General features: G+C 39.6%; 1 protein-coding gene and 1 long non-coding RNA gene across 3 annotated transcripts; one reads left to right on the plus strand and one right to left on the minus strand.

Annotated features, from left to right (window-relative positions):
* Positions 1 to 230: 230 nt before the first annotated feature.
* Positions 231 to 9,054, plus strand: LOC125492483 (uncharacterized). Its single transcript, XR_007269085.2, has 4 exons — positions 231 to 1,043; positions 7,297 to 7,676; positions 8,221 to 8,292; positions 8,783 to 9,054. It is a non-coding gene; the product is annotated as an uncharacterized LOC125492483 (long non-coding RNA).
* Positions 9,055 to 20,306: 11,252 nt separating this feature from the next.
* LOC104901122 (probable pyruvate, phosphate dikinase regulatory protein, chloroplastic) lies at positions 20,307 to 27,298 on the minus strand. 2 transcript variants are annotated; one of them, XM_010688667.4, is made up of 3 exons: positions 26,842 to 27,298; positions 21,185 to 21,782; positions 20,307 to 20,972 (listed from the first exon to the last, which is right to left on the minus strand). In XM_010688667.4, the coding sequence occupies exons 1-3, from the start codon at positions 27,259 to 27,261 to the stop codon at positions 20,869 to 20,871; spliced, it is 1,122 nt and encodes a 373-aa protein (XP_010686969.2). In that variant the 5' UTR covers positions 27,262 to 27,298; the 3' UTR covers positions 20,307 to 20,868. The 2 variants fall into 2 exon arrangements, with proteins under 2 accessions (XP_010686969.2, XP_010686968.2); XM_010688666.4 differs by having other exon boundaries at positions 21,146 to 21,782; positions 26,842 to 27,297.
* Positions 27,299 to 27,888: the final 590 nt, after the last annotated feature.

The raw sequence follows: 27,888 nt of genomic DNA on the forward strand, positions 1-27,888 counted from the left end.
CAATGGATTAATTTAGCGACCAAACACAACCTCTACAACCAGGCTATCAATCCCTGCAGTAATTTCCCTATTTGCTTGTATGACCAAGAGGACGTTCAACACCTTTTCCGAAGTTGTCCAGTAGCTCTTGAAACATGTGATCAAAGCCAACTTGAAGTCACAAATACCATGGTGGATTGTAATGACTTTAGTGAATGGCCAAGTCACTGCTTTTTACACTTTAATAATGAAACTCGGATGCAAGGTTCACATCTACCTCTTTTCGTCAGTACACTCTGGACTATATCGGAATCTCATAACGAACAAGTTTTCCGTCAGCAACGACTAACAATACAGTCAATTTCTTTCTAGCTCCAGGATAGTGCACAACAACATGCCACATTCGAACAACAACAGCATGACCCAACGATAAACAATTTAGACCCATCGATTCCTCCAGGATTTCAGGTTGCAAATATTGGCTAACAGATTAGCTGCGAAGCCTCAATTACAATACAAACTAATGGCTCATGGGATAAAGTAAACAACATGGGTGGCTTCGCTTGGGCGGTTTATACGAGTACCCTGCATTTATGTAATAATCCTGTTTTAAAGAACGTTTATTAAATGTTAATTATACTTATTAAGTTAATTATGTTTCAAAAATTCTTATTTTATTTGAGTTGGAGCTGAATTATATTGACGTGTTGGTTATGTATTATTTATTTATTTTATGAGATTATTATTTCTATTATTATTCTATTATATTTTGGATTTGTGCAATTAGTTAGAGCGGTGTTTCGCAAATTTGAAAAAAAAATCAACAATCGGTTTCATTTTGTTTGGTCTTATCCTTTCCGTTTCCTTAATTGGGAAACCAATCCCAAAATCTTCCTTCTTTCTCCGGTGTCTCTCAGAAAACCCCAAACCTCAATTGATGAAAACCCGAAACCCCTTCTCCCTTGTCCCTCTCTCTCTCACACCCGCATCTCCCAAGCGTTATCGCGCCGTCAGCCCTTGCTCGCCGGAGTTTTCTTTCCCCTCTATTCGCGTCGTTGCTGTCGGTGACGTTGTTGTTGCTTTTTTTTTTTTTTTTTTTTGGTGAAATATGGAATCAATAAGCTTAAATGTCTTGGGCTAAACGCCTTAATACATAATTATCCCACATGTTCAAAAGATAACTAGGGGGGGTGGGGATAAGCCTAGTTACATTCACATCCAACAAACTTTTCCTTCCTTCCTTAGCCAGCGAATCCGCGAACGTGTTGAGATTCCTTGGGCAGTATTGGACCTTCATCTCTTGGAAGTAGCGGCTTTGCTCCCTGCATAACATAATAGAGTGGTCATTTGGAGCTGTACATTTTTGAGGGTCTGTAATTTGTTGCATCGCTTTTTTGCTGTCCGTGTTAATCTGAATGTGCGTCGCCCCGTGCTCACTTGCGATTGATAAGGCCCAGTAGATACCAAGTATTTCAGCGTGTAGAGCATTATTTGCATAAACTTTCCTCTGGAAACCTCGGATCCAGATACCTGTATAATCAAAAAAAATACCAGCCACACACGAAGCAGAATGAAGATTGACGAAGGATGCGTCAACATTTATGATAAGCCAAGGGTGATGGGGGGTGTTTAAGTGCTGAATCTCGGGTTCTCTTTGTGACAGTGGGTTGGGGGTAGCCCTATAATGGGCCATAGCATTGTTGTGAGCTTTATCAATAGTGAGGTCGGGAGAGGGCAGCGGGCTATTCTCAAAGACAAATTTGTTTCTTTGGATCCATAGTTCCCAGCAAATGAAAGGAAACAAGTAGTTCATAGGAAGACCCCTAAACATTATTTTTTCCTGCAGGTTACTCACTAACCATTCCTCAACCCTATCATGATTTTGACTAGTGAGAGACAATTTTTCCCAGACACCTCGGGCATAAGTGCATTCATTGAGGACATGTTTGGAGGACTCCTCGAAGGAGTGGCAAGCTGGGCATATTGGAGATTGAGTGATGTTACGATGATGGAGAAGCTTATTTGTGGGAAGGCGATCCCACCATACTAGCCAAAGAAAGATTTTTATTTTGGGTGACATATTGCCTTTCCAAAGCCAGTCCATGTTAACCACGGTTCTTCTATTTTTTGTGATGGCATGGTAGGCCATTGTTAGAGAAAATTTGCCCTCAATCTCAAAGGCGGAAGATGGTCTATCACAAGATGGATTGTGCGTGTCTGGGAATTTTATTTCCATGATACGAGACGAAATGAAGTCCGGAAGGGGTAGAGAGATGGCATCAAGGTTCCACTGGTTTGCTTGCCATAGATCCCTAAGCTTTAGAGAGGATTCGGTTTGACTTAAAGGTCCGCTAATGAAAGATCGAATGGCTCCTATACGTAACCAATTATCGTCCCAGAAAGAGATTTCTCTCCCATCTCCTAATTGCCAAACCTTGTTTTCCTGCAGGAGGTCCCATCCTAGACCTATGTTCTTCCAAATTTTTGAACCATTTTTGAAGGGAATGACTCTATCTTTTTGGATATATTTAGACCTAATACAGTCTTGGGCTAGGTTTTGTGGCCCTGGCTCATTTTCCACCCTAAACGAGCCATATAGATAGTGCTAAGATCCTTGAGGGCTCTAATTCCCAAACCTCCTTGGTCTTTGGGGAGAAAGGTAGCAGCTTTTCCTACAAGGTGAATTTTTTTCTTTGTATCTTTTTCCCCCCACAAGAAGTCATTGCAAATCCTATCCAACTCTTCAGTGGTAGTGACAGGGAGGGTTTGATTTTGGAGATAATAAGCAGGGATGGAATTGAGTGTAGAGTTGATAAGTACTAACTTTCCCGCTCGTGATAGGTAGTTTGTTTTCCATGCAGCAAGCTTTTTCCTAGCTTTATCAACAATGAATTGAACATCTCGTCTCTTTGGTCTTTTGTGGGAGAGGGGGACCCCTAGGTATGTTCCTAAGTCAGGTGATTCCTTAACCCCAAGTGTTTCTTGAAAGAGGTGCTTATGGTCCGGGGAGGTGTTGGGCGAGAAGAATAAACGACTTTTTTGTTCATTAACTTTTTGACCTGATTCAGCACAGAAATCTGCGAGGGTATCTCTTACAGAGAAGGCCGTGTCCTCATTAACTTTCCCAAACAGAAGGAGATCATCTGCAAACAACAAGTGAGATATAGGTACTCTTTTCCTACCTACCCAAAAAGGGGTCCAGTTTTTCTTTTGAGTTTCTATATTTATTTTCTGAGTTAGGTGTTCGAGACAAATATTGAACAGATAAGGTGAAAGGGGGTCACCTTGTCTTAGACCTCTAGAATGGAGGAAAGGTTGGGTCATTTTACCGTTAACCAAAACAGTGGAGGAAGCTTGCGAGACACAGTTCATAATCATAGCTATTGAATGGTCATCTATATCTAGGTAGCTAAGGCTTTGCTTTAAGAAATGCCACTCAATCCTATCGTAGGCTTTTTCAAGGTCAATTTTTAAGGCAAACCAACCGCTATTACCTTTTTTTAGGTTCATTGAGTGAAGAATTTCAGTGGCTATGACAAGGTTGACCTCCGGACCCCTCCCTTTTATAAACCCATTTTGATTTGAAGAGATCCAATTAGGGATTATTGGTTTTATCCTTTGAACGATTATTTTAGTCACGACCTTATAGATGGTGTTACAAAGGCTAATGGGTCTTAGCTGTTTGACTGTGGTTGGGTTTTCAACTTTAGGAATAAGGCAAATTAGGGCATTACATAAGCTTTCTGGGACCTCAGCTTTCCTGAACCAGTCAGCCAGTGCTATTTGAAGGTCTTGACCGGTGGTATCCCAGGTGTTTTGGAAGAAGAGGGGATGAAAACCATCGGGGCCCGGTGCTTTAAGGGGTTTCATAGAAAAAAGGGCAGTCCTAACTTCTTCTAGAGAGGGGGTGGGCATAAGACCTACAAATTGTGACAGAGGGTCTCATAAAGGTCTTATTAGGGCATTGTAGTGAATCAGACGTGAAAAGATTGCAGTAGAAGTTTCTTATATGATCTCTAAGTTGATTGGGTTCAGTAATGTCCTCCCCAACATTATTTTGAAGACTTAGGATTTTTCCTTTATGTCTGCGAATCTGCACATTTCTGTGAAAGAAAGCGGTGTTTCTTTCTCCTAGGGCATACCAATCCATTCGACTTTTTGTGAGCCAGAGAATTTCTTCTTGGTCTAGAATATCAATTAGGTCCTTTTGTAAATTTTCTAGCAGGTCTAGATGAAAAAGGGAATCCGGGTGGGTCTGAATGTATTTTTCTAAGCCACTTAGTCTACTAAGGGTCCTTTTTTTACGATGATAAATGTTCCCAAAACTTTCTTTGTTCCAAGAGGTTAGGTCTTTTCTAGTGTTATCTAACTTGGAAGCCAACTCAGATCCCTCCCCCCAGGCTTTCTCGACTACACTTAGGAATGAAGGGTGAAGGATCCACATAGGCTCGAATTTGAAAGGTTTCGGGCCGGTTCGGGCCGTAGGCTTGTCAAGGTGGAGAAGCAAAGGGCAGTGGTCGGAGGTGATTTTTGGCAGGTGAGTTATGGTGGAATTTGGCATTTTAGCGAACCATAAATCGTTTGCGCAACCTCGGTCCAATCTTTCGTGGATGGGGTTGTTTTTTCTTTTGTTGTACCAAGTGTATTTAGAGCCGATAAAACCCATGTCCAGTAGATTACAATCATTCAACATTTTATTAAATAAATCCGTCCGAGTTTTCGAAATTGGTCTACCCCCCCATTTTTCATGCTGACAAGTTACCTCGTTAAAATCCCCATATACTACCCATGGTATATTCATGTTACTTGCAATATCATACAAATGTTGCCAAAGTTTTTTACGTAATTTAAGCTTAGGACTTGCATACACTGCATTTAAGAAGAAGGGTGAGAAACGATTTTTTACCTCCACCAGTGCGAGGACGCTTTGGAGGTTGGCACTCAGAATAGTGATGGGACACGAGCAGAATTCCATAGCAGGAAGAATTCCTCCCGCAAAACCGATCGGGTCGACCAAGAACCAGCTATCAAAGGGAAGCTTTTGAATTATTTTTTCAGTGGTTTTTCGGCTGGCATGTGTTTCAGCTAGGATAACAATATCAGGGTCGTGATCTTGCATGATCAAGCGGAAATTGGGTTTGAAAGAAGTGCGGGCAATGCCCCTTGAGTTCCAATAGATGGCTGACATATTATAGGGTAGGCTTGGTTTGGCCATTAAGGCCTTGAGTAGTGGTGACTTGTTCGCGGCCCACGGATTGACTTCGTCCCTTGAAACCGGGTCTATCCACATCCCTCTTTGCGGAAATGCCGTCAACGTTGCCTTGTTTGGGAATTTTCTTCCTCTTCCCTCTTCCCAATTCACTTGGAACGTCAATTGATGAAGCATGGGGAGAATCCTCACTTCGACCATGGCGTTCGCATGGCTTAGGAAGGTCCAGTCGATGCTCCTGTGCTTCACTTGGTAAATTTCCCTCAGAAAAGGGAGGACCACCGTCGGATCCATCCATGGCCCCAATCTTAGCATCAACAGCCTTTCTTCGTCCTCGTTGGTTATCGGCTTTGTTAGGAGCCATAGAATGAATAGAAGCAATGGTTGGGGGAGATGAAACATGTCCTGCATTTGAGGTAAATGGGCCGGAACTATGGCTCCTTCTTCGTTGTACATCAACAAATTCAGAAGATATGGTGGAATCATCATCGGGTTGAGAATGAAGTTTTTGACTTGTTGGAGTGGGATTTCTATGAGGTTTTCGCCCTCTTTCCAAAGATAATAGACATGGACTTGGTTGACTTCCGGTTTGGTTGGGAGTGGTGGTTTCTCGAAAACACATGGGAATATCCACTCCTTGAGGATTAGACGTGGTGGTGATGGGGTTGGGCTTTGTGAATCCGGTGAAACCGGTGGTGGTGGGGTCGAGGGATTTGGGGAGAGAGAATTTTCCATGAGTGGGTGATTTTTCAGTTTGGTTACAGGGGGTAGAGTTTTTGGGGTCTGATGGGTTTGAATTTTTTTGAGGAGAGGTAGGATTTACGGGTGTAGGTAATTGTAGGGGAGAGGTTGAGTGATTTGATTTGCCATGTTTCACATGGTTAGAGGTGGAGAACTCTTCACACAAATCTTCTTTTCCTTCTTCCAAGATTTGTAGCAGTTGAAATGAGTTCTGGGTTGGCATAGGTTGGGCTATGATGTGACAAGATGGAGTTTTGCTCATATCTTGAGCAACAGGATTTGATGGGTTTGTGGGAACCGAAGTGTGAGAGGAGACTCTCTCTTTTGAGTTTTTTATTGGGTTTTTTATTGGGGTCCACCTTTGGACTTTGAGACTCTGATTTGCGGGACCCTTTTTTTCTTTTTTGTGCGCCGCATATTCTTTCCATTTTGGGTCATCTTCTTCCTCTGAGATTTGCAGATGGGGGCCTTCAAATTTAATGGTGCAATTCCGGTTACTATGGCCAAAGTTTGAGCATTTATTACAATACCAGGACCCTTCCAAGTATTCTACACTTTGGAAGACATTGCCCAACCAAATGCCCATGATTGGTTGACTTTCTTTTTCAACAAGGACACATATGTTTGCATACCTTTTACCTTCTCCCTTTAGGGTATTATTATCTATCTTCACGAGCTGACCTAGTTTTTTCCCCACTTGAACTAGAATGTCCTTCCGGAAAAGTTCCAAAGGAAGCTCAGGGAGTTTGACCCACACCGCTCCTTTCTCGCACTTTGCGTTTGATGGCTTAAACCCCGCTTCCCATTCTTGCACCCAGACATGGTGGTTTTGAATACACCATGGCCCGTCTGCGAGGACCTTCGCCCTTTCATGGATAGATGTACAGTTTATTGAGTAGAAGCCTTTTCCGAGAGCCGCAAGAGTAGGAGTTTGTGACCAAGCCCACAGTCTCGCTAATTCTTTAGCCAAGAATTCTCTCGCATAGGACCTGCCGATGACTTTAATGATAACACACAGTTTCCAGGGGGCACATAGCTCCTCATAGTGTTCCTTAGAAATTGGAATGAAAGGAGTTTGGAGTGAAGTGGACGGTGGGGGGGTGGTAGCATAGGGAGTTACTAAGGGTGGAAGGAGTGAGAGGCTTTCATGTTGTGGGTTTGGGGTGGAGGTAAGGATGTTTGCGTATGAGGGAGGGGTGGTGGAAGGGGTGGTACCTGGTGATGGAGGGGTTTTGATAGCTGATGAGATGGTCGACTCTCTGAGTGAAACCAAGCCTCCTGGTGGAGGATCTTCTTGCTCAGCATTGATGACTCTTTCTCTCTCTTTCTCTCTCTCACTTTCTCTCTCTTGCATGTTACTATTCTAGATGACGTTGTTGTTGCTGCTATCCTGTTTTTCTTTCTCTTGCCAACTTCTCTGTTCTCGCCAGTTCTCGTTGGTGGTGCTGCACATGGTTGCTGCAATCATCAGGCTCGTGACGAACTACCAGGCTACTCGTGTTTTGCCGCCCTGATGTTGTTGTTTGGTCGTTGTTGTTGGGTGTTGTTGTTGTCCTGTTCATTCTCTGTCGTTCTCTTTTGGAGTTCTGTTGGTGTTCCGTCGTGGTGGTATCACTTCTTCTCGCGTGCTGTTGCTACTTTGTGCGTGGAGGCCGTCGATGCTTAGTCGTTCGTCGGTGCTCCACCAGTGGGTACAGAAGCTTCGAAAACCCCTTCATCCCTCTGTTCTTCACTGCTATTAAAAGAGGTATAAAATTTATTGTTTGTATATCTAATTTCTGTTATAAAAATTAAAGCCCAAAATTTATGGATTGAAAATGTTTATTAAAACCAGCTTTATCATGTTGTTTTATTTTGATCAATGATTTCATAAGTTTTGAAAAGAAAATCAGATTAAGAGTTGTAATTTTCTTTTGATGTTGTTTGGTTGTAGTGGTGGTGTTGAGTTGCTGTTGGTTGTGGTTGTTATTGCGCTATTGTTATTTGTTGTTGTAGTTGTGGTAGTGCGTTGTTGTTGTATTCTTGATTTAGGTGAAAGTTGTGTGTTGAGTTTAGTTAATTTTGTTCTATGATTTGAATTCTCATTATGAATTAAGGATTATAGAATCGAGATGTTAGTCGATGTAGCTAATATCATCGAAGTTATATTTATTAATTAAGGATCAAGGAAATTAGAATGTTAAAGGTTGATAATTTATGAATTGGGAATTAGTTATGATTATGTTTTCTAGTTTAGATTAGTCTAAGTTTGGTTATTGATTATCGTTATAATTGTGACGTGATTCTTGGAGGATGATTTCGAAATGAAGTATCATTCGGGATTATGAAGGAAATTATGTTGGTGGAATTGGATTGCATTTCAGGTAACTTTTATTTTCAGTAAAATAATTTACTCATGCCCTTTTGTGTATGTGGATCTCTGTGATCTGTTTTTAATACTTAAGTTCATACTATGGCCATAGTTATGAATGTGTTGATTCTGGAAATGTTATTCGATGAATATGAATATTCAAATGTTTTGCTAGCTTAGTTTATGAACTGAAAATAGTAAGTGGGCAAGGTATGGGTGGAGGATGGTTACTCTTTTGACTTGATACGGTTGGCTACGCTCCATTGCGAACTTTGGGGGTAGTATTGTTGGGCTCCATAGCGAAGCTTGGAGGCAGCTTTGGTCCTTTGTCCAAAGCTTGTACTTGCCACTGATTTGTTTAAGAGAGTGAGCTACGCCAGCGTTGGAACGAGATGAAAATTATTTGAGAAATAAAATTTTTATAACGGGTTTAAGTAAAGCTTACGAGTTTTTCGCTCATTTTGGAATTTTGTTTGTTTTGTATTTCTTCTTTGAATTTACAGGTTTGGTATCAAGAGCTCGAGAATGGAAGTGAAGCGAGATTATGATGTCGTCCTAGATTAAGGATTGAGTTTGTATTTAGATAGTTGATTTGAGAATAGATATTTATATTTCGTTGTATATAATATTTGGGAATATTAGTCGAGATATTGGTGTAATTGAAGTCTTATATAAAGGATTTTGTTTTGTGGGCCCAGTAACCCACAAGTCTAGGATCGTTTTATAGGTTATGTTTCCGCTGCGAGTAAATATTTAATTTGGGGCTTATTAAGCATTGATTGTGATTAGTGAATCTTAAGTGTGATTAGCTAGCAGCTCGGGAATCTGGCTGTTACAATTTCCGAGTCCAACAAGGCTATTTATGTTATGCGCCATTGACCATTTTCACGGATGTTATGGCTTGTTTTAGGGCGATCACATGGGCTACGGACCAACAACACACGCAATTAAAGGTCTTAACAGACTCCCAAGTACTCGTATAACTGCTAAATTTGAAAAACCTTTGGATATTACCGTCAACTGTATCATTGTTTAGATACATACCTTAGCGGCACAACTCAATTCATGCCAAGTGGTCAAGCTCTCGCGTACACAGGTGGAATCAACTAATCAACTCGCTCGATGGTGTAGAAGGCACTATATGGAGTCGTATTGAAACCTGTTAGTTTGTACCTTTTATTTATGTATCCATGTTTATTTTCCGCAAGCTCACTTGATGTCAAAAAAAATGATGATGATTATTATGATGGCCTAATGTCGTAGTACAAACCATTGATGTTAATAACCATATATACAGGTAATACTATAGCACTTCAATAGTGGTGGACAATCGACAAGTCTAGAAATATAAGAATCAAGGTACCTTGGGGAACTCCTCTCATGACCGAGGGGGGCCGTTGGAGAAGTTCGGGAGGCTAACCAACCTTTTTCTTCCCGGGGAGGTCTTCGTTGTAGGAACAATGCTGCTCAAATGCCGAGAAAATCACAATAAACGATACATAGTCATTTTTGGCTAAGTTGGTTGGGGCACTCCTCTCATTACCGAGGGTAATTTTTCCCATTGCGATTGTTGTTGGTGGACTTCCAAGATGGAGCCTCTCCTTTCTCTTCCCTTATTTTTGCGTCGAAAAGCTTACAAAACTCTTCTCGTCCCACCGCCCAAAATTAAAGTGTCGAGCAATGGGAAATTCGTGATGATACTATGAAAGAGTCTCGAGAACCTGTTAAGGGGCCGAGTTACATGTCACTTATTTGTGCTTGTTGGATCTGAGAGGGGTTTCACACTTTTTTTGAGGGTTTATGATGCGCAAGTACTATTTGTGAGATCCTTCTCCCTGACTTGATTCACGATAGTTGACAATTTGGCATCGATTCCATCTTACGCCGACTTGTTGTTGTGAAATATCTTCTCGGTCCTTTTATTTCCGAGCTTTCTCCATTATACTTTGAGTGGAGTTAATTCGGCTTGAAGATGAGACCGTTAGTTGAGCTGCGATATGTCGGCTAAGAGCTCTTGAATACTTTGTTGGATGCTCTAGTTGAGCTTATTGACTATCCTCTCTAGGTTAGTCGTAGTGACTAACAGAGGTGGGATTTATAGGAAATCAGTTCCAGAGGTTGAGGTTGTTTTTCTCATCCCGAGAGGTAGTCCTTCATCTCGCTAATGAGTTAGTTCCACACTAGGTGTGGTATGACAACATGATGGGAGTTCTTCGGCCTAGGTGAGAAGCTCTTGTCTTTCTTCAGTCGAGTGCCATGTTGCTCTCGGTATGTGACTTTGAGATGTAGCATTCCCACAAATAGCGCCAAACTGTTTCTGCCTAGAAACTACGAAAGATGATGGTGGTGTGGAGAGTTTTAAAATCCCGAGAAGATCCGAAGTGGCGAGGAAGAGGTCTCCAACGATCCTGCAAAAAACACAATGAAAAACTGGCCCGGGGGTGTTCTCGGAAAGCCCCTCCGACTTTTAAGTAAGTGGATATTGAGGCAGAGAGAGAAATGAGTAAATGTAGAGATAGATGCTCTATTTTTTGTAGGTGAGAAGTCCATACCTTTGACAAATAAGACAACCCCTATTTATATTGGATGGGAACTCCAATAAATGAGGGCATTTGAGTCTAACCCCAGCTGGTGGAGGATTATCTCCCCTTGATGCAGTAGTAATTTCACCATAGATAGGCAAGTCCACGAAATGGGCCCAAATAGTTAGTATATCAATCATGACGTATACTGCATCTCTGTCATTGTTGTTGAATTTGTTTTGCTCCCATCTTCTTGCTTGAGATAGACCAATAACTACAATGAATAATGATGCTTTGGATTTCAGATTTTGAGTGATTTATTAAAATTATTTGTTGTTTCAAAGCAATGTGGATTTATCTTTGAGTTTTGTCATTAATGAGGATTGAGAAATCACTAATGGTGAGAGAGATGAGATAAAAGTTCAAAAACCCTAGGTTTCTGGCAGATTAAGCATATTAGCGTATTAGTAGGGGAAAGTAAGCTGGTATTTTGGGTACTCGCTTAAACAAAAAGTACACCCATGACTAGAATAGACAAACAAACTACTCGCTTTTACCCTTAAAAGTTAAAAGGAAGTTACTTTCTTACTAGCTTATTCATAAATGTTCGGCTGCCTTTCGAATGCTCCCTCACTTTTGGAAAGCAGTAGCAACATTGACTTCTATTTAAGGCAAAAGACGTTTAGCCTTTATTGAAGGATTATAAGGGAGGCGTAGCTTCGCCTGGCCTTATGATCGAGTTCCTTCGGTGTAATTGGTTCGAATCTCTGCTCCATACGGTTTCTTGTTCTTGGTTAAGGGATGCATGTGGTGAACAGAGAGGCAAGAAGCCCTCGCTCTCTCGAGCAGGGGAGGGTTGGGGATATTTTTATAGTGTCCGGGTTGGGTATACCCTACCCAAATTTTTAAAAAAGTTGTCAAACGACCCGACTTTTTTGAAGCGAGTCCGTGGGGCAGGTAAGGCGGGACGTGTAATTATGAACACTTCTATAAGTGATATAGGTTTTGTCTCATAATTTTGAAATTAATAGAACAATTTTTATTAGAGCATTCTTACTATCCGCTTCACTCCTACAGTGTCTGACTTGTAAAGTTGAATAGTGGAGAAAAAAAGTACTATGTAGAAACATGCATAGATTAACAATATTACCGAAATCCTTATTCCCCTTAAGTTTCCATTTGTTTACTCCCTTTTGAAGGAAGAAAAAACTATATTAAATACCTATTGTTGAGTTGCACTATACTTTACCTTAAATAATTGGTAAAAACTTAATATTACACAAAATTTATAAATGGGGAAGATCAGGTTTAATTTCTAGACTTCTCTCATAACTTCCTGTTGGACCATATATTGCTATCTCTATTCTATGGCCAAACCCAAAATTTAATACTATATGGAGCCTTATTAAACCTACTACTTTTTTTTTCGTACAACGAGAAATCGTGCATTAATTAAAATAGGAATTGTAGCCTAATGCTAATACAACCTAATCTAAACCTAACAAACAAATATAAACCTAACAAACAAATATAAAGGAGCTTCATGAGCTCTTACATTCCATCTAAAACCAGAATAAGTAAAACCGATAAAAACAGTCGATGATGAAGGGGGGCGTTGCTGGTTAGAGCTTGTGATGATGGATTCAAATCAGAGATGCTTGATGGAAGTGGTAGAAAAAGTGAACGAAGTTCACGATACAGACAACAAACAACCACCAGCGAGCGTCACATCTCGCACATGAGCAATCCCAACAATCTACTATTGCTCGGGATTCTAGGCTCATGATCTTTTGAAGAGTCACGTTCCGTTGTTACTCATTACTCTCGCTCGAGAGTATATTAGGTTTCTCCATGAGGTAGGAGAAATGCAGATTAGTGGGAGTGATGAAAACCCCAGATTCAACTAGAGTGTCACTTTTAGATTTAAAGTTGTGAAGACAAGGACCGTTACGATAAATGCCAATCTAAAAAAAAGAGCAAAACAGGTTGAGCTCTCGAATACACCTTCGGTTTGCAAAACCGAAAAACATACCTCTCAACCATGAAAAATTGTCATCGCCTCGTCCAAGTTCACGAACTTCATGAGTCACCTTGTCTCTCAACACGTATTCCCAAAAATCGACATATTCTACTGATACAACCTTGAACCACCAATCTTAACCAGTCACAAACACTTGTCAATGGCCACAACTAATCACAGACAACATCTCTAGTAACTCGAAAACAACAACACACTCTTATTATTTGGAGATTTAACACGTATTTTAAGAAAAAGACCTAACATACGGACATTAAACATAACTAGTTGGAGAGCCCAACAACTAAGGGGGAGGGGGGAAGCCCAACACTAACAGGGAGGAGAGGAAAGAGGATCTTGACACTAAGAGGGGGGAAGGGGAATGGGGAGCCCAAAATAACCACAACATTAAACAAGGGACTGTACCTATCTGACGCGAGGCTGGGAATAGGAACAGGGACCATGAACACTAAAATGATGGCGCAAAAGAACAAGCACCACACCAATCTAAGCAAACCTAAATCATGAAACCATCTAGACCCAAACAGAGGAAGACCGGCGCAAACACACAACATGGAGGGGAAGGGGACTGGAAAACACGAACACGACACAGGGGAGGGGAGGGGAATACTCGAACACACAATAGGGAGGGGAACAGTGACAAGAAAACCAAAGCGGGGAAGAGGAACAGTGACGGGGAGAAGGACGCAGGGAAGGGGAACAACATGGGGGAAAGGAAGCAGGGAAGGGGGAACACCGGGAAAGGGAGTGTGAAGCGTGATGGTGGGGGCGGTGGGGGAACGGTAGAGCAGGGGCGGCAAAGGAGGGTGAGGAAAAACACTGCGGGGGGCAAAAAAGGACGAACCTAACAACGATGAATCTACAAGAAACAACTGGGGCCTGGCTCGCTAGCAATAAGGCTGGATGTCAGACACCGACGAGCCTAGAACAGTGGGCGACAAGGTATTTTTAGGGTTAGTGTTGTTTAGAGAGAGATACAATTTTTAGTCTATATTATATATATTTTTTAAACCTATAAATTTTACCACGGGCATAACACATTAATTTTTATATCAACACTTAATTTAAACACTAGCATGCACCCACTTGTACACGACATACGTCATTGCAAGTGATGTGCATAGTGCACATTTCTCTTTTTAGTTGACCATAATGTGAAATATATTTCCTCTGTTTCTTTCTAAGTGCAGCACTTTGACTTTTGCAACTTTCACACACCTCACTTTGACTTTTGCACCATTCACACACTTCACTTTGACAGATTTTTGCTAAATACTTCCTACGTTCCGTAATCAGTGAAACGCGTATCTTTATTGTGAGAACTTATTTAGAGAAATGTTTTACTTATTATGGAACGGAGGAAGTATATAAAAACAAAAATGATCATATTAATTGCTGTTGGATTTGTTTCAATATTTTTTTGGGGAAATTCTCTCTAGTAGCCCTGTACTATTATTTTCTCTTTGGTGTCTTTTCTTATATGGGTTAATGTCTCTGGTAGTCCTAGATTAATTAATGTTATAATAATATAGGATTATTTAGTGAAAAAATGTTAGTTAGGGTTAAAAAAGTTAGTTAGGGGTTTACCCTACGTTAATTCGTTTGACGCACGTTTTAAAACTCCCTCCCATTAGTTTATTGTCTTCAAACTCTCATCAAGTTTTCCTTTCTCTTTCTTCTTCAACCCTAGTTTCGATTGTTTTTTCTCCTCTCTTTCTTTTTTCATGCGCAAGGCACCATGTATTCTTTTGCATCGACATCAATCAACTACGCATTTGTGCAAGGGCCTGCTGTCACCATGGATGGAAGCATAAAGTACGTTAAGGTGAAGAATTGGAACTGTCAGCCCACAAAGATGCTTGAAACTAGAATGTTAAATAGTACCTAGAATTTACGAAGGCTATACTACAATTGTAGGTTATGTGAGGTGTTTGCGTAGGTTAAGGAGGATGAAGTTCTTAGACATGGTATTAGATATGGTGATGAGGTTGTGTTGGATATGTACCAAATATCTTAGTTGACAGGTAGTGTTGATGATGTTGCAAGGTTCATCAAAATTGTGGCAAAATTGGGGATGTTAATGTATTTGTTGTTGCTGTTTTTCATTGTGGTTAAGTGAATGTAAGGGGTGGGGTGTTTTATGCAAAAGCTAAGAATGTGCTAATGGCGTAATATGTTAAGAAGTAATAAAAGTGACACATTTTGCTAAGTGTTTGTCCATTAATTTGATGTTTATTGTTTGCATTTGACAATAACAAACCAACACAATAGTGAATTAAAGTATTCCAACATAAACCATTTCCCAAAAAAAGAGTATTTGTACAACCTAATGTTTTAAGCATAAGAAAATGAGCATAGTACTGCCATATTCAAGCCAACAATACCTAAGTTAACACCATGTTCACAAAAAAATTATTTTAAACTAAACATTTTCTAAGGATGACTGTAGGTCCCCTTTTTCCCCTTCTTTGGTACTTTGACACCAGATTTAGGCTGTTGTGTCGAAGCCTTCGGCCTATGATTCTGTCTTGTCTAAGCAGTTGCACCATGTTCAAGGATTTAAGCTGATGCGTCTCCTCTTTTTTTTCTTATTGGTTTGGTTTTTCTTTCCCATCTCCTTAGCAGTCAAACCACCCTTGCAAGTGGCTGCATTGTGACCAAATTGTTGCCATTTGTTACACTTGACTGTCTTATACCTTTTGCACTTTCTTTGTTCATCTTCTTCTCTTCTTCAATTCCTTGGAGGTCTACCAATGCCCCTTTTAAGTGATGGCGGTTGTATAGTAGGTGCATCACTCTCTAGCCATTGATCCATGTCTGGGATTGACTTAATGCTATATGCATAGGTTGCCTTGTACATGTCCACAATGTACCGTTGGCTTGCAAAGGCATGAGGATTTAACCTTGCATGATGAGTAGCCCTCCTGGCAAGTTCGCAAGGTGGTCCAAAGATCTATCAAATCCCCACAAACACAAGATTTTTTGTTGAGGCTCACAGGTAGTGTGGATCTCCCATCAACAACATCATACTCACCCTCTGAACTCAGGTAAGCTACACATGTTCTTGAGTCACTTGAAATCACCTGCAACCTTTTGATCATGTTAGGGAACATATCTTCTCTCTTCCACTCTTGACAAGCATGGCTCCTTGTGGCCATCCTCGCCATTGTCAATCTCCTAATGCCTGCCAACATCAGAGTTGTCAGTATGTGTAAAGTGCATAGTCACTTAAAATGGAGATGTGTGTTTGTGTTTTTTACCTTCTAAGAGGGTGAGTATAGGTCTGCACCTATCAATGCCAATGATGGTATTAAAACTCTCAACAAATTTGGTTTTGTTGACATCACTTTGGACAACTGGCTTGAAAGTATGCTTTGACCATGTGGACTGCTCACCAATTTCAACAAGCCAATTAGAGCAAGTGGGTTGGTCTTCTGTAGAGCCTCCATTCCTTTTCTAAAAGTGAAAGGTGAGTATGCTCCAGTTTCCTTCCAAAAGTGGTTGACCATCAGTGGACAAGGAAACTTCCTCTTTCAATTTTTAGCAAGGTGTCTAGCACAATACCTTCTGTCCACTTTGGGCCGCAAATTAGCTATGGCCAGATCAATGCCCTGTTGTGACACATTAGTTGCAAATCTGTGAGTTACTTTGTAATAAAAAAACCATAAATAAGAATAATACAAATAACTTGCACTTACTTTCATCATATCACAGATAATGCACCATTCATCTCCTCCTCCTCCGGTATCCAGTATTGTTTTAAGATTTCATATGTAGAACTTTCAAGATTCTTCATCTTCACTAGATACTACAGCCCATGCAAATGGAAAGATCTCATTGTTTGCATATAGGGAAACCGATGATAGTAGTACACGTCCATAATTACCCTTTAGGTGAGCCCCATCCACCCCAACCAAACTCCTACAACCAGCAAGCACTCCATCCAAGGCACCTTTGAATAAGATGAAAATTAAAACAAAAGCAAGAGGCCTCTAGTGGATTCCATGCACAATTTGCAGTTGAATTAGGGTTGATACACTTTATTACTTCACAATACATAGGTAAGAAACTATAGGAAGTGTCATGCTCCCCCCATGTACTTCCATTAAAACTTTGTTTCTTACCCTGTACAATGTGCTTTGACACATTTAAACCCCATATTGGTCATACAAGAGCTTATTTAATGCCTTTGCAGGATGTCATTGTTAGCTCTTATATCCTCAAGTAAAACCCTAGCAGCCCATTTCACATTAACTACAGGATTTCTTGTCTCCAACCCAATGCAAGTGTGTTCATCACTCTTTATGGATTTAATGGACCAAGTCATGTCATCAGAGAGTTTACCAGCATGTAACCTCCATTCATAGTTAAGGGATGAGCATATCACTGTATATTTGCAACTGTTTGCCTAGTAACAATGACTGAAAACCCACTTTGGATACAATAATCTCTAACAACATCTCTTAGATGTTATTTATCTGTGAACAGTTGCCATGGCTTAAGTACTATCTTCCCCCTCATCTTTATACAATTGTCCATTGTTGTATAACTTAAGAAAGTAATTCTCAACATCATCATTATCATCATCCCAACACTTCTCTTGTTGGTCAAAATTATCATTGACCATAAATCCATAATCATCATCTGACATCCCCTCACCTTCATAAATTACACTTTCATTAGTGTCATCATCCTCCCCGCTGTTGTTAGTTTCATAAGGATTGTATGGTTCATCACTCTCTGAAAAGACATCCTCTAAAGGTTCATCATCAGCTAATGAAACAGTAGTAGGTATTCTCCTCCTCCTCCCATCAGTGTTATCTGTGTTAGGTAGGGATTGCACATGTGGGTTCTCAATGCCCTTCCTGAAAGCTGTTGTTTTGGGTTTTTTGTTGCATAGGAGGTGAAGGTTGTATAGGGACCTCAACTACAACAAATTTGTTAAACAACAAGTGTGGTTATTGGCCTTCTAGTGAGAGTTGTTTGTTAGACCTAGGGCTTCTCCTAAGGACCAACTCTTGACTGCCAATCTCACAAGGGCTATCAATAATCTTCTTTTTCCTTTTGTCTTTAACTAGTTGTTTCACTCCCCTCTCACTAACCTGATCCTTCCTTTTGTCCTTCACTCCCCTTCTTTTAGGCATCATTCTCTCCTCTACTTGTATGTCTAACCAAGTCTCATCCTTGTTTATGGTGTTGAAGGTCTATGCATTAATTAATTGAAGTGAGGGAGTGATGAATTTGTTACTTCTTCTAGGGGTAAGCTTCTTCCTTGGTTCAACACGTATGTAGGGTGGTGTTGATTATGATTGGTCCAGTGGTGGGCTTAGTGGGATATTAGTGTCAGTAGGTTCAGTAGGTTCAGTAGGTTGGGAGTTCATAGGTTCAATAGGTTCATTAGTTATGGCTGCTCTCTCTTCTCTCTCTTCCATTTGGGTTGTCCTTAGAGACAATGCAGATTTGATCAACACACTTGGTTTCCTTGTCTCTCCAACCCAAATGTAGATCTCTTTCTTGTTAAAACACACCAAACATATTTAACAAGTTCTTATCATTGTCTATTTGAACATGTTTCATGCAATGAAGGTAAGTGAATGTAGTATAATTGGGACATGCAAAATTTTCCTTGTTTGCGTTTTCCCAATATTCTAATGCTAGGTCAATCAACATGACCTTGTTAAAAAACGAAGATGATTCAGAGGTGAAATCCAATACCTGAAGATGATTCAAAGTTAAAAAACGAGACTTTGTTCAAAAGGAACCAAAAAATTCCATATTCTTCGAACTCGAATCCTCTTCGAATGCAACTTCAACCCCTTTCTATTTTCCCTAAATTTTGTCCTAAAATTGCGAAATTATGCTCTCTTTCTTGTTAACTAAATGGGTTTGTCAATTTCTCATCGCATTTTCCCCTAAGTCTGGGTAAATGATTTCTAGGTTGATCTAGAGAGAAGAAGGAAGACAAAGAGATGGAATAGGAGGGAGTTCTTTTGCTCCTTACTGGTGCAAAATTGGGGTGGGGTAAACTAATTACCTAGGATAAACCCCTAACTAACGTTTTTTAACACTAATTGACGCTTCTCATTAAATAATCCTATATTATTAAGACATTGATTAATCTCGGGCTACAAGACATATTAACCCATAAGAAAATATACCAAAGAGAAAAAACAATAGTACAGAGCTACCAGAAAGAATTTTCCATGTTCTTTTTATAATATTATTTTTATATAACTTTTACAAAGAGATAATATGAGATATTAATAGTCAAAGTTGTGCGTTGACAAGCGTGAAAGTAAATTTGTTGTACGTTTTAAAAACATAGTTCAATATACAGACAATATCTATTTGACTAAATTTTATTTAGCTAAGAGCTTGTTTGGTTCACCTTCAAATACATGGGAAATTAGAATTCCTAGGAAGTAGGTATATGTGTTGTTGTTTGATTGGACAAAACATGGAAAGTAGAACTTCCTAGGAAGTTTTATTTCGTACAAAATGGAGGAAATAACTGACCTAGGCCCTCCTTAGCTAAGTTGAAATTCCCATGGGAAATAGAATTTCCCATGTTCAACCAAATAAAAAAAAGTACTTCCTAAAAATGAAATTTCAAGGGCAATGCAAATTCAAGGGAAGCTATACTTCCCAACTTCAACCAAACGACCCCTAAATAAGATAATATCAGCAACATGGCCCTACAAAAGTGATGTTACCAAAGTAACTATAGTTTTTGCCGATACTCAGAAGTGTTGAAATAATAGTACTACTTGATTTGGTAGTCGCGACGCAAAGGTCCAACGGTTACAATGGTGAAGTTAATTGGTATGGAAGCGATGATTTTTAAGTTTTTTTTTTTTTTTTTGGAAGGAAGCAATGATTGGGTTGAAGCTATCCTATCAAAAGATTATCTAAAAGAAAAAATGACATTCCTTAATCCATACTCCCATTGTTTGCTCTTCTAGTAACAATCAGACTAACATCCCACGCAACAGTCCAGCTCGTCTACTCATCTAATTATTCTATGCGTCCTAACTTATAGGTACAACACTCGCTTTTGGCACATCTTTTAGGGGAAGATAAAAATATGAGTAAGGTGTAGAGCCCAATTATAGAGAAAAAAAAGGATGGTAGAGCGGAAAAAAAAAATTACCAATATATATATATATATTTATTAAAAGGCGTTCCTAAATAAGAAACGGTCCCACGTGACGCTCTTCTTAAGGGAGTTTTAGTTCATGTAATACATGTACAAAAATATTAGAAATTGCATAGTATATGTTTCAATCTCGTTACCTCAAGTTAATATACTAAAGTTTTAGGCACTAAACCAAATTTTATTTAATTTTTTCATTTTAAAGTACAATATTAATAAATAAAAATTTTCCTTACCAATCCGGACCTAATAACTAATTAATATATAGTAACCAGATTAGGATATTTTTTTTAAAAAAAAGTACCAACTTGAAATATAGAACTGGAGGGTATACTATTTTACAATTGTACAGTGTTCTGGACTGAAACAATCATTCAAGCTAAACAGCCGCAACTTGAAATGTGATAACACTTCCACGTAAACTTATAATCCTACAATATACCTGCTACTTTTTTTTACTTAATAGATGATGATAATAATTATGATGGCCAAATGCTGTAGTCCAAACCACTGATGTTAACAACCATATACAGGTAAGAGTATAGCACTTCAATAGTGGTGGACACTCGACAAGTCTAGTAATATAAGAACCAAGGTACCTTGGTCTAGTGGTAAGATTCCCACCTTGCACCTTGTAACTAGGAGGTTCAACTTCGAACCCTGCCACTAGGGTCTTGAGGGTGGGATTTCACTTGTCCTCCCCCTCCCTTCCATGGGCCTCGTCTCAAAGTTGGATTGGATCTAATCTATGCGAGGTTCGTGTTTCATAGGATCTTTCTCCTTACCATATTTTGCTTATAAGATAATGCCATGTCACCTATATTAATGACCATAGAGCAAATCTTACTCTGCCTCCATTTTGAGTCATTGGAAATTTCAGTAACGCTTTGATATACTGGGCAATGATCGCTTCTGCTTTCTGTCATGGTATAGCCTCAAGATTACTGCTGCAGTCTCTTCAATGGCTCTGCTAGTCACCTCTGTCAAACATTAAACAGGTAATCAGAATATGGTTCAAATGCTGAAACATATAGATCACTGAAGACAAATGCATATCTTTCTATTCTACAACAGCTTTCAGTCAACCACAAAATAAAACAATGCAAATTTACACATCCAAAATAACTGGACAATAAGTGTACTTAATACTTACCGATTACAGGCCAGCTTGGATTTTGTGCAAAAATTTTACCTGCGTGTTCTAACTCCTTTTTCACGTAACCCATCTGTGAGTAGTTGTGCATCTCATGTTCAGCAATCCCCAGAGTCTTGGCTCGGGACTTTCTTATTGTTTGCAAGATCATCGGATCAATGGTCAAACCAAAAACTTTATCAGGGTCCAATTCAAACAGAGTTTTTGGCAACTCCAAACCCATTACAATTGGTACATTTGCTACTTTGTATCCTTTTTGTGCAAGGTAAATTGACAAAGGAGTCTTTCCTGTTCGAGAGACACCAGTAAGAACAATATCAGCCTTATGCAAATTCTTCGGTAGAGCCCCATCGTCTTGTTTGATGGTAAACTCAACAGCTTCAATCCTTTGGAAGTAATCCTCACTTAGGAAATTTGTGCCTCCCGCCCCGCGGGGAAGACCTGAAGGTGAAACACCAAGATGAGAAGCAATTGCCTCAGTAATTGGGCCCAGGATATCGGTGCATGGTACACCCCATAATTGACAGGCTTTTCTTGCAGCATCACCCATTGAAGGATCAGCAAGAGTATAGACAAGAATAGCATCTTCTTTTGCAGCTTGCCTCACAATTTCTATTAGTCGATCAATGTCATCTACCTGCTCAAGTATCAAGCACACAGAATTAGGAAGCTAAATGAAGGGATAAGAAATAAAACTTGGCCAGTTTTTAGAAGTTGTGAGCAGCCAAACCACGGGCAGAAAGCATGTCTTCAGCCAAAGTTTCAAAACACCACCAACAAATGGGAGAGCAAAGGATAATAAAATCAGATTTTGGTTTGAGATAAATATGATACTTGCACACACCATTTCATCTCAAGCACCCGTGTCGGTTACTCAACACTCACGAACATCAGATATGGACACTAGACACCTCATCTTGGACAATATACATGCCAGAATTTCAAATAAAGCCCATGTCAGAGACTTGGAACAGAATCATGCCAGACATGAGTGATCCATAGCCTAATTTTACTTCAAAAGGATGGTTCAATACACATTGCAAAATCTGAATGGAGAAACTAGTTAAAATATTAATGACGCAGGTTAAGAAACATGTCAAAATCCGTCTGCAAAGACTTGACGGAAACTAAAAAGGTGCCAGAATACGCGAAATGGTGTTCCTAATGACTAATTCAGTGATTTGATTCAAATCACTCAATTAGCTATCAAATCACTCAATGATGAATGACTCCAAGAAAATCATGCTGTTTGGTAGGCTGTTATAAAGGGTAGTGTTGAGATAAGCCTTGTTATCAGCACCAGTATTTTACTGTCATTATAGCTTTCTAATCCTTAAGGCCTTAGGACATCTGTTAGTATCAAAAGCCCTTTATTGTCTGAGGCTGTAGTTTTGTCTGTTTGTGGAAATACTACTGTGCAGGTGTCATGTCATCAGTGGCTGGTTATTTGTGACCTAAGGATCCACAAAGGAGCCGCCACTATTCGAAGTCTGTAAGCTCATTGTGTAAGGCAGATTTGGGGGCACAAAGCAAAACCAGAAAAGAAAAAGAAGAAAGAATTCGGACGGAGCTAATCTTGTTTGCATTGAATGATGTAGCTTCATGACAATTTCATTTATCATCATGGTATCAGAACTACAGGTGCGAATTATAACTTCTTCTGTTTAATTCTAACTAAATTCTCTTTTCTTGCTTCTAAAGTGTGCTGCTTTGAGCTGATGTTGTATTGCTTGTTCAGTAAGGAATATTTCAGCTTTATTATTGCTGCTAATCATTAAGTAGTAATTTATGTTGAAAAACCTGTCTTTAAATATGGCACCTGGAATAGACTCCACCCGTCCTCTATACCTACATCCCTAAGATGGAAGTAACTCCATTACAGTTGAGAAACTTCAAGGCTCCTCAAACTTTAGATCTTGGAAAAGATCCCTAAAATTTGGCTTAGCTTCTAAAAGAAAGCTTGGTTTTGTGACTGGAAGTGTAAAGAGATGCAACTGATCCTGTGAAGCAGACAGCTTGGGATACCTGTAACAATATGGTAATTTCTTGGATAACAGGGAAAGTTAATGAACCTGTTATGAAGTTTGTTATGTTTCTTAGCAGTGCTCATCACATCCGGACTCAGCCGTCAGCAAAGATTTTATGTGAGCAATGGCTCAAGAAAGTATAAGCTCAATAAGGATCTGTATGAAACAAAGCAGGAAAAGGCAAGACCATAACAGACTATTACATAGACACGAGAGGCCTTTGGGAGGAACTTGAGTTCCACAGCAATCTTCCTCCCATAACCACAGTGACAAATGAGATAAACTCATTCATTAAAGATGTGAACGAACAACATGAAGAGCAAAGACTATTTCAGTTTTTTAATAGTCAAAGGAGCCACACCTTGATGAGCCCTTTCCCCACTCTGGATGTAGCCTGCTACTTGCATCAAGAGGAGAGCCAAAGAAAAATATTGAAACCAGTTAAAGAAGAGAATGAATCAGTGTCTTTGATGGGTGAAAATAGTGACATGACTTCTGTTGAATGTGGAAAGTATGGACATACCAAGGATAAATGCTGGAGAATAGTGGGACATACAGCTAAATATCCAAGGGCTCAAAGAGATAGAAAGGAAGAATCAAGAGATTTTGAAGATAATAGTAGTGGTAGATGGAATAGAGGTGGCAGGCATAGTAGAGAAGGACTGCTGCTAATGCCAAGATTAGCAATGCAGATTGCAGTTAACAGCTCATGCTGGGAGCAAACCACTATCAGTCTCACTGCTCAACAGCTTCAGCAGTTGATGAAGCTATTACCAACTCCATCAAAAACTTCTGATTGAGATATACTTACGCTGGTACGCTGAGGTGTAACTATGCATGTGTTGTGAAGGTAGAGTAGATTATAGACTCAGGGGCTTCAGATCACATGACTGGTAGTTTGAACATGTTGATCAAGGCGACTCGGAGTTGAAAGGAGCAGAAAATTAATCTTCCAACAGGAACGACAACAGTCATCTCTCGCACTCAGATGTAATTCTTAGAATGATGTAAAGCTCAAGAATGTACTATATATTCTCACCGTTAATGTATTGTAAATGCAGAAACTCACTAAAGACAATGATTAGAAGGTGGACTTTCACCTTGAATACTGTATGATACAATAAAAAAATCAAGAAAGGTGAAAGGAGTTGGACAAGCACTCCATGGCTTGTAATAACTTGTGAATCAGCCTATGGAAGTACTATTGAAGAAATGAGAAAAAGGGAAGCTTGCAAATGAAAGAGAACAAGAAAGACATCAAGAATGTGAAAGCAATAAGTGGTGATAGTCATCTGAATCTTCCTAGCACAACGGCCAATGCTCCAAATACAAGCATCACAACTTTATGGCACTGGAGATTGGGACATGCTCTTGTTCAGAGGATCAGCAAGAACAAACCTTCATGGATTCAAGGAGAAAGCAGTGATGTGTGCCTAACGCCCTAACCTGTCCCCTAGATAAGTTCACCAAATTTCCATTCAACTCAGTGATTCCAGAGCTTCAAGGATCCTAGAGTCAATCAACATAGACGTCTGGGAGCCCTAGAAAGTTGCAACTACACACAATCACAGATACTTATTTATAATGGTGGATGACCATAGTAGACTGACATGGGTTCATCTACTTAAACACAAATCCTTTCAAGCAATCCAGAACTTCGTGAACTTGGACAAAACTCAATTCAATGCTTAAATGAAGTAGATGACCATGGTCTTGAATTTGATGATAGGAAGTGCAAGCCAATATTTGCATGCATGGGAAACATACAGTAGACCTCAAGACTAGAGAACCACATAAACATATTGGAGACAACTAGGGCTCTCAGATTTCAAAGTGGCCTTCCCCTTGAATTTGGGGAGATTGTGTGATGTGTGTTGTGCACATCGCCAACAGACTTCCTTCCGCAATTCTGAACAAACAGACTCCATGTGAGATACTTCATGAAACTCCTCCTAATTACAAGCATCTGAAAGCTTTTGGTTGTGTAGGGATGGCAAGTAACCCATGTAAAGTCAAAGAATTTAATGCAATAGGGGTCCCTTGTGTGTTCCTAGGATTTCCTCATACTCAAAGAGGATTCAAGCTTTTGAATCTCACAATTAACCTTAAATTTGTGAGTAGAGATATGAAATCTACGAAAGCATCTTTCGTTATAAGTTGTTTCATAAAACTCCTGAAACGAGTCCTCGTAGGCAAAAGTGAAGATGCCACCCATCTCGAGAGAGATATTGAGCTAAGGTCTAGCAGGGTTTATGAGACACCTACTTGGCACCAAGACTACATAACTAGTAGCTCTTGTACTAGTGGGCCTGATAAAATACAAAATACAGTTGAAACCACTATTAGTGGTGCCTTCTCATGTTCCTTGTTTCAAACTCATAAACAATCTGAACACACAGGATTCAAAGAAGCTGTTAAGCACCCAAAGTGAGTAGAGGCTATGAATGAAGAATTGAATGCCCTAGAGGAGAATCAGATGTGGGATATAACTAATAAAATACAACTCTGATGGAAGCATAATTAGATACAAGTCCAGACTTGTAATTATGGGAAATAGACAGAGATATGGTGTAGATTATAAGCAAACATTTGCTCTTGTAGCTAAAATGGTCGCACTCATGTCTTCATGCTGTTGCATTTAGAGAAAGTTGGCATTTACATCAAATGGATATTAAAAACGCATTGTTACATGGTGATTTACGAGAAAATGAGTACGTGAAGTAGGCTTAAGGTTAGACCATGATCACAGACTTAAGGTTCAGCAAGGAGGAGAAGAAGATACGCGATGAAAAAAGCGGCAAGTGTGCAAGCTTAACAAGTCACTCTATGAACTTAAGCAAGTAAAAAGGCAATGGTTTGCCAAACTAAGCAGTGCCTTGAAGTAACATGGATTCAATCAATATTAGTCGGACTATTTTCTCTTCACCAAAGGAGAAAGACTCTTTTATGGTGATCTTGGTCTATGTTGATGATCTAATACTAGATATAGTTGTCAAAGTACATGTCCTCAGCAAATTCATGCATTATTCTACCAACATTCACCTTCAATCTCCAAAAAGGGTGTTAAGGTACACAGCGGCCAGCAGGTTCTCCCACTCAAGACATACTTGTTGCCAACAAGTCAACTGCTCACTTACAAGCTTTCAATGATAGTGATTGAGGAGGGTGTGCTTCTACTAGAAGATCAACATCTAGGGTTTGTACCTCCTCGAAAACTCTCCAATTTCATGGAAATCGAAAAGACAATGAGTGGTGGTGGCCAGGAGGAAGCAAATATTGGCCAATGGCTTTGACCCTTTGTGAAGTTATGTGGCTGAAGCCTACTAGAATGTACCATGACAATCAAGCTGTCTTGGCCATTGTAGCCGATCCAGTTCATCATGGAAAGACTAAACATGTAGACATTGACTATCATTTTACGATAGACAAAGCTCATGAGGTGTGATCACTCCTACTTACGACCCTTCTCCCTATTTAAAAGCATCAGCTTCTACTCTCCAAACTGATAGTTCAGTCTTAAGCCTTGTTATCAGCATAAGTACTTAACTGTCATTATACAGATACTCCCTTTTTTTAATTGTTATAGCCTTAATTCCAAGTTTCCAACATGATTTGGGGTTGGCCAGCAGAAATCGTTTTAATGTCGGAAGAAAAACTAAGGAAACTTACCCCGGAAAACAAGTGAGTACTAACGGAACAACCATGGTCAACTAAGCAATGGTCAAACTGCCCTAACGCCGCATTAACAGAATTCTCAGCCGTCCATCCTGTGCCGTCAGAAACCATGTAAATAGACTTTCCGTCCCGAGTTTCGCCGTCATCTTCTCTCTCTGAATCGGAGACAGCGTCGCCGGTTCGATCTTTCTCAACCGGAACCGCTGCTTGAACCGGATTTTCAACCGGGCGGTTCAATTTTCGGCCCGACCGTATTGATCGAGCTCTGGACCAGAGGTTTAGCTTCGCGCTTCCCTTTTGCTTCCGAGTTTGAGGTTCGGAAGGTCGGTCAGAGGAGAGATAAATGGTTGGGATTGAAAGTTTGGGTTCGGGTGTCGGGTCTCGGATACTGAAGCTAGTAGTAGCGGCTAACATTTTTGTTATTGTTTCTTCCCTTCGTTCAGACTTCAGACCATCAAAAGATAATAATTAAAAATACGAGAATTTGTCATCTTCTTCTATCTATTTTAATTGTTTTTAGGATTTTTTTGTTCTAAATTACCTTTAACTTTCAAGTTTTTATGAGAAATTATCTTATAAAAAAATTGTTGTCTTAAATTACATTACTTTTACAATTTTATTGTTGCCAATAATTTTTTTTTATAAGAACTGTAGTTTCTCGCAAAAACATGAAAGTTAAAGGTAGTTTAGGACAAAAAAATCTTTTTTTTTTTATATTCTGGAATTCAAAACATTATACTAAAACTTATTAAACTAGCACTAACGTTCATTTGAAAGTAAAACTATACTTTGGCTTATTTTTACCCCAATTTTACCATTTCAAATTTCTAGTTCAACTTTATCATTTCAAATTTTTACTTCAACTTTATCATTTCAAATTTTAACTTCAATTTTACGACTTTCAAACTCCACAACACGTAAAATCTATCACCACCAACCCATCAATATCTCCATCAGCAAACACAATAACTTTCGACGAAGAGGTAATCTTTTCCGGGACAATGATTATGGAAACGTTTGACCTGCACGTTTTTGCCATGG

This window comes from Beta vulgaris, chromosome 8, assembly GCF_026745355.1.
Source record: "Beta vulgaris subsp. vulgaris cultivar EL10 chromosome 8, EL10.2, whole genome shotgun sequence".
Classification (NCBI taxonomy): Eukaryota; Viridiplantae; Streptophyta; class Magnoliopsida; order Caryophyllales; family Amaranthaceae; genus Beta; species Beta vulgaris.

Excerpts from the sequence above, each read along its gene's own strand:
- LOC104901122 (XM_010688666.4), bottom strand. The coding sequence starts at position 27,261 with ATGTTAGCCGCTACTACTAGCTTCAGTATCCGAGACCCGACACCCGAA. Across the intron at positions 21,783-26,841 it reads GTACTCACTTGTTTTCCGGG|GTAGATGACATTGATCGACT; the intron begins GTAAGTTTCCTT and ends ATACTTGAGCAG. Across the intron at positions 20,973-21,145 it reads TCCAAGCTGGCCTGTAATCG|AGGTGACTAGCAGAGCCATT; the intron begins GTAAGTATTAAG and ends AATGTTTGACAG.